The 6159-nt window shown below is 43.1% G+C and overlaps 1 protein-coding gene across 1 annotated transcript; it reads right to left on the reverse strand.

Annotated features, from left to right (window-relative positions):
* Positions 1–241: 241 nt before the first annotated feature.
* Positions 242–5943, reverse strand: ARGFX (arginine-fifty homeobox). Its single transcript, XM_050781874.1, has 4 exons — positions 5841–5943; positions 4992–5108; positions 2064–2212; positions 242–799 (listed from the first exon to the last, which is right to left on the reverse strand). The coding sequence occupies exons 1-4, from the start codon at positions 5941–5943 to the stop codon at positions 242–244; spliced, it is 927 nt and encodes a 308-aa protein (XP_050637831.1).
* Between the last annotated feature and the right edge of the window lie 216 nt (positions 5944–6159).

Raw genomic sequence — 6159 nt, forward strand, 5'->3', positions numbered from 1 at the left:
AGGCAGGCTTCTCAGGGAGAATTGTGGGGCTGATTACGTAGTGCCCAGCTCTACTTGGAAAACTCTTTTTGCAACATTCCCATGGAAATCAGAGGCACAGACCCAGATGTTTGGGTTAAAATGAGACAAAGGAAAAAAAAGTCATGTACAAGAGGCAAGAAGACCTCCTTTCTAAATGGTCCATATTTATTAGTACTCTAGTCCCAAGTCTACCATATTGGAGGTTTTCTGAAATTCCAGGCTATCTGTTGGCTTGACTGTAGGCTTGATAGCCTTGGCTTGTCATACTGGGCCAGGTTTGTGCGGGAGATAGGCCTACAGCTGGACCAGCAAAGGTGCTGAGAGAGGAACCCTGTCCTTCTACCTGGTACTTTGTGGGTGAGAGATACTGATGCAGACAGTGGAAAGAAGAGCTGGATATCTCATTCTCATCAGGAAGATTGTACAGTTCTATGATTTGGAATATGTCATAGGCATCAGAGTACAAAGCAGGTACTGAGGCCACCAGCCTCTCCCACTGAGTATCTTGCATTTGGAAGTCACTTGTGGAACTCTCAGTGAAGGTAGAGTTCCATGCCCTATTGGAAGGGTCTAAGGGCTGAGGTGGAAGGGAGCTGTAGAAATCTGAAATCACAGGAGAAAAAGCATAAGGATTGAGGGACGTTCTGAGGGAGGTGGGCACATTCTTCTTGGATGAAGGGATCTGGTTTCGTTGCTTTGCTGATTGCTGCTGCTGCTGCTGCTGCTGCTGTTGCTGCTGCTGCTTCTTCAATTTGAATCGCCGGTTCCTGAACCAAACCTGGGAGTGGGGGAAGAGGGGAGATTGTGGGCTGTTCTTGGAGAAGGCATTTGAAGCTTCTCCTGAGTGAAAACAGCCAGGTTATAATCTTAATGTCCTCTCAAATTCACCATGACACTGGGCTCTGCAAAAGCAGAGATGGGCATGACTGGAGTCAATAGGAGGGATGACGAAGATCAGGTCTGGGGCCCCAGAAAGGAAGAAAGTGGGTGTGTTTCAGGGTTTGTGATGGGGGTTCAGAGACAGGGTCCTGAACTCTAGAGAAGAGAGGCTGGTTCAGGGATCTAGGATCTAGGGAGAGGTGAGTAATTTGAACTGAAGGATTTTTAAGGATTATTTCAGGAGGCCTCTACTGTAAGGAATACTCCAATAAAAATGTATGGCCGGCCGGGCACAGTGGCTCACTCCTGTAATCCCAGCACTTTGGGAAGCCGAGGCGGGCGGATCACGAGGTCAGGAGATAGAGACCATCCTGGTTAACATGGTGAAACCCCATCTCTACTAAAAATACAAAAATTAGCCGGGTGCAGTGGCGGGTGCCTATAGTCCTAGCTACACGGGAGGCTGAGGCAGGAGAATGGCGTGAACCCAGGAGGCGGAGCTTGCAGTGAGTGGAGATAGTGCCACTGCACTCTAGCCTGGGTGACAGAGAGAGACTCCGTCTCAAAAACAAAAACAAGAAAAAAATGTATGGCCAGTCACGGTGGCTCACATCTGTAATACCAGCACTTTGAGAGTCTAAGGCGAGGGGATCACTTGAACGCAGGAGTTTGAGACCAGCCTGGGCAACACAGTGAGACTCCCATCTCTAAAAAAAAAAAAAAAAAAGAAAGAAGAAAAAGAAAAATGTCATGGGCTTTAGCAGGCTCAGAGGTTAGAGGGAGTATTATTTGCCTGTTGGTAGCATTATGAATAAACAGATTGCAGGGCTTTGCTTAAAAAGACTCTAAGTGAGGAGTCTGGATGAGCACCTTTCCCCTATTTGAACTCTATAGTACAAATGTAAAAAATCTGATTTCTGGAGTTTTAATTCTAGCAACACTATTTCCTATCTCTGTGGCCCAGTCACTTTGCCTCTGAACCTCATTTTTTCTCATTTTTCAAACTGCATGAGTGAGGCCAGTCTGTCCCCAGTTTGATACCGTTTCAGTAGGTACTCAATGAAATACAATTGTGGGGCAGGTGTGGAGGGTGGGGAATTTCCAGGCTGGATAGGTGAATGTGGCTTGGATGGGGGTACCAAGCACACCACAGGGGATCAGACCTTTACTGTTGACTCCGGCAGGTTGAGTTTCAAAGCTAGTTTCTCCTGAAGATTTCTATCTGGGAACATGGTCTGGCTAAACAGAGCTTCTAGCGCTTCATACTGTTGGCGGGAGAATGAAGTACGTTCCTGATGCCTTCTCCATGTTGCTTCAGGGCAGAGATAAAGAAGGGGTGGTTACATTTACATTACCAATCTCTCCCCCCACCAAAACAACAAAAACCAAAAAACAAATCACTATGGTGAATCTCCCATGCCTTTCCTCCAACCAGGCTTAAGATCCAGAAAATGCAGATCCCAGGTCTTGATTCTGAATGGCTGAGCCCTGTGTAACAATGCTCTGTTCTCTGCTTTCTGAGATTTTGTCTCTGATAGGACATGAGTTACCTCTTCAATTTTCTGTGTACTCAGTCTGTTCACTCTGGAAACTGGCTCCTCTGAGTTTTAGTTTGCCTGCCTGCACTGAAAAGTTTTCTGTTTTACTTTTATTCTCTGGTACTCAGTCTTTCTACCCTACTTAACCTCAGGACCGTGGATAGTAGCTTCTGTCTTCTCATCTTTCTCACACGTTCGTTATTCTAGAAACTAGGAATATTCTGTGCAAGAGCTAGCCAAATTTTTTTTTTTTATTATGAAATAGAAAAACTAGGAATAAACCCCATGTCTTTGCACCTGAATATAACCTACTGGTCTAAATGGGTTTCCTCTCTTCATTTATTTGTTCAGGAATCCAGCCCATCTCATCTGGCAAATAGGATTTTTCTTTCTTTCTCTCTCTCTCTCTTTTTTTAGAGACAAAGTCTTGCTCTATTGCCCAGGCTGGAGTGCTGTGGCACGATCACAGTTCATTGCAACTTTGAATTCTTGAGCTCCTGCAATCCTCTGGCCTCCTCCTTCTGAGTAGCTAGGACTACAGGCACTATCACCACTCCTGGCTAATTAAAAAACTTTTTTTTCGGCTGGGCACGGTGGCTTACATCTGTAATCCCAGCACTTTGGGATTACCACCATGCTTGGATAATTTTTTGAGATGGAGTCTCACTATGTTGCCCAGCCTGGTCTCAAACTCCTGCTTTGGCCTCCCCAAGTGGGATTATAGGTGTGAACCACCATGCCCAGCATAGACCCGGCTTTCGATTCTTTTGGGTATATACCTCTAAGTGAAATTGTTGTATCATATGGTGAGTCTATTTTTAATTTTTGAGGTACCATCATCCTGTTTTTCACAGCGGCAGCGCCATTTTACATTCCTGCAAGCATTCTAATTTCTCCCCATCCCCACTGATACTTGTTATTTTCTGTTTCTTGGATAGTTGTCATCCTAATGGGTGTGGTTTTGATCTTCTTTCCCCTAATAATTAATGTTGCTGAACATCTTTCATGGATTTGTCCATTTGTATATCTTCTTTGGAGAAAGATCTATTCAAGTTTTTGCCTTTTTTTTTTTTTTTTTTTTTTTTTTTTTGAGACGGAGTTTTGCTCTTGTTGCCCAGGCTGGAGTTCAATGGCGTGATCTTGGCTCACCGCAAACTCCGCCTTCCGGGTTCAAGTGATTCTCCCGCCTCAGCCTCCCGAATAGCTGGGATTACAGACGTGCACCACCACACCTGACTAATTTTGTATTTTTAGTAGAGACGGGGTTTCTCCATGTTGTCAGGCTGATCTTGAACTCCTGACCTCAGGTTTTTGCCCATTTTTAATTGGATTTTTTTTTATTGTTGTTGAGTTCTAGTTTTGTATGTATTATAGCTATTAACCCCTTATTAGATAAATGCTTTGCAAATATTTTCTCCCACTCCATAGTTTGCCATTTTACTTTTTTTTTTTTTTCTTTTTTGAGACAGAGTCTCTCTCTGTCACCCAAGCTGGAGTACAGTGGCATGATCTCTGCTGCAGTCTCCGTCTCCCAAGTTCAAGCGATTCTCCCACCTTAGCCTCCCAACTAGCTGGGACTACAGGCGACTGCCACCATGCCTGGCTACTTTTTGTATTTTTAGTAGAGACGGGGTTTCACCATGTTGGCCAGGCTGGTTTAGAACTCCTGACCTCAGGTGGTCCACGCATCTCGGCCTCCCAAAGTGCCAGGATTACAGGCATGAGCCACCATGCCCAGCCCCATTTCACCCTTTCGATTGTGTCCTTTGATCATGCAAGCTTTTATTTTTAATGTAGTCTGATTTATCTATTTATATTTTGTTGCCTGTGCTTTTGGTGTCATATCCAAGAAACCATTGCTAAATCAAATGTCATAAAGCTTTTCCCCTATGTTTTTTCTCAGAACTTTGCAGTTTTAGCTTTTGTGTTTAGGACTTGATCCATTTTAATTTTTGCGTGTGGTAAGATAAGGATCCAGCATCATTCTTTTGCATGTGGATATTCAGTTTTCCCAACACCATTTGTTTCAGAGACTGTCCCGTCCCAATTGAATGGCCTTAGCACCCTTGTTGACTATATGTGCAAGGATGTATTTCTGGACTTTGTTCTCTTCTATTGGTCTATATATCTGTCTTTATGCCAGCATCACACTCTTTGATTACTGTAATTTGTAATAAATGTTGAGATTACGTAATATGAGGCCTCTAGCTTTGTTCATATGTTCATCTTTTTCAACATTATTTTGGCTATTTGGGATTCCTTGAGACTTTATATAAATTTTTGGATAGACATTTTTAGTTTCTGCAAAAAGCACCATTGGGATTTTTATAGGGATTGCATTAAATCTGTAAATTGCCTAGGTAGTACTGACATATTAATAATATTAAGCCTGGCCGGGCACTGGTGGCTCACACCTGTAATCCTAGCACTTTGGAAGGCTGAGGCTCATAGATCACCCAAGGTCATGAGTTCAAGACCATCCAGCCTGATCAACATGGTGAAACTCCCTCTCTACTAAAAATACAAAAATTAGCCAGGTGTGGTCACGCATGCCTGTAATCCCAGCTATTTGGGAGGCTGAGGCAGGAGAATCACTTGATTCTAAGAAGTGTAGGTTACAGTGATCCGAGATCGCGCCATTCCACTCCAGCCTGGGCAATAAGAGCAAAACTCCATCTTTAAAGAAAAAATAATAATAATAATAATAAGCCGGCCAGGCTTGGTGGCTCATGCCTGTAATCCCAGCACTTTGGGAAGCAGAGGCAGGCGGATCACAAGGTCAGGAGTTAGCTGGGCGCGGTGGCTCACGCCTATAATCCCAGTACTTTGAGAGGCCAAGGCGGGTGGATCACCTGAGGTCGGGAGATTGAGACCATCCTGACTAACATGGTGAAACCCCATCTCTACTAAAAATAGAAAAAACAATGTTTGGAAAACCTCCAGGGTAAAATATCAAATAACAAATACATATTTCAGAACAATTCACTAAGATCCACCTTATGTAAATAAATCTTTTTATACATGTATACACTACTACTCTGAATAATGAGCTTTTTTTTTAATTTTAATTTTTCCACCATATTGGGCCACAATATACCTGCCTTGGAAAAGGAGATTTCTCAATTTCTATCTCTCTATGCTTCAGATGTTTTCTCCTAGAAAAACGTTCTCACTTGCTCTACATATTATATTCTTAGCTTATCTCTCATAATTTGAATCAACCATGGACCAAAGGCCCATTTGATTTCAAATGTATTTCTCCTTTTATAATGGGAAGACTTTTTGAATAGATTTTTAGCAACAATCAATAGCTGCCTTAAAACAAATGCAAAATGCAATTACAGGGCCACATGAGAAGGGGGCAGTAGAGAGAGAAAGAGGAGAAAGAAGGATGATACTCACTGGGACTAGCTGGATCCTGCGGTTGTATCATCTTCATGTTGGGATCTTTCCTGTTGATGAAAGGGTCTGGCTGGCGATTCCCTGGGGCCATTCTGTTCATCATGGTGTCTGAATCTGAGATGGAAGGCCTATGAGATAGGGAATGCTGATGAGGAATTCATTCGCTGGATAGCAATGCTTTCAAGGAGCCTGAGCTTGCTGTATTACATCTGGCAAGTGAGGTTAACCCCCAATTGCTCTACCTCAGCTGGAAAATGATTCATATTTTATAACATAGATAAATACTCTAGCTGTACTTGTCAAAAATGAAACTTTAGAA

The sequence above is a fragment of the Macaca thibetana genome, chromosome 2 (assembly GCF_024542745.1).
Source record: "Macaca thibetana thibetana isolate TM-01 chromosome 2, ASM2454274v1, whole genome shotgun sequence".
NCBI lineage: Eukaryota > Metazoa > Chordata > Mammalia > Primates > Cercopithecidae > Macaca > Macaca thibetana.

What these genes read in the sequence shown, in the direction of transcription:
- ARGFX (XM_050781874.1), bottom strand. Translation starts at nt 5,943, where the DNA reads ATGATGAACAGAATGGCCCCAGGGAATCGCCAGCCAGACCCTTTCATC. An exon ending in GCAGGATCCAGCTAGTCCCA is followed by an intron (nt 5,109 to 5,840) that starts GTGAGTATCATC and finishes TTAAAGATGGAG; the next exon opens with TTTTGCTCTTATTGCCCAGG. An exon ending in TGCCGGAGTCAACAGTAAAG is followed by an intron (nt 800 to 2,063) that starts GTCTGATCCCCT and finishes CCCCACTCCCAG; the next exon opens with GTTTGGTTCAGGAACCGGCG.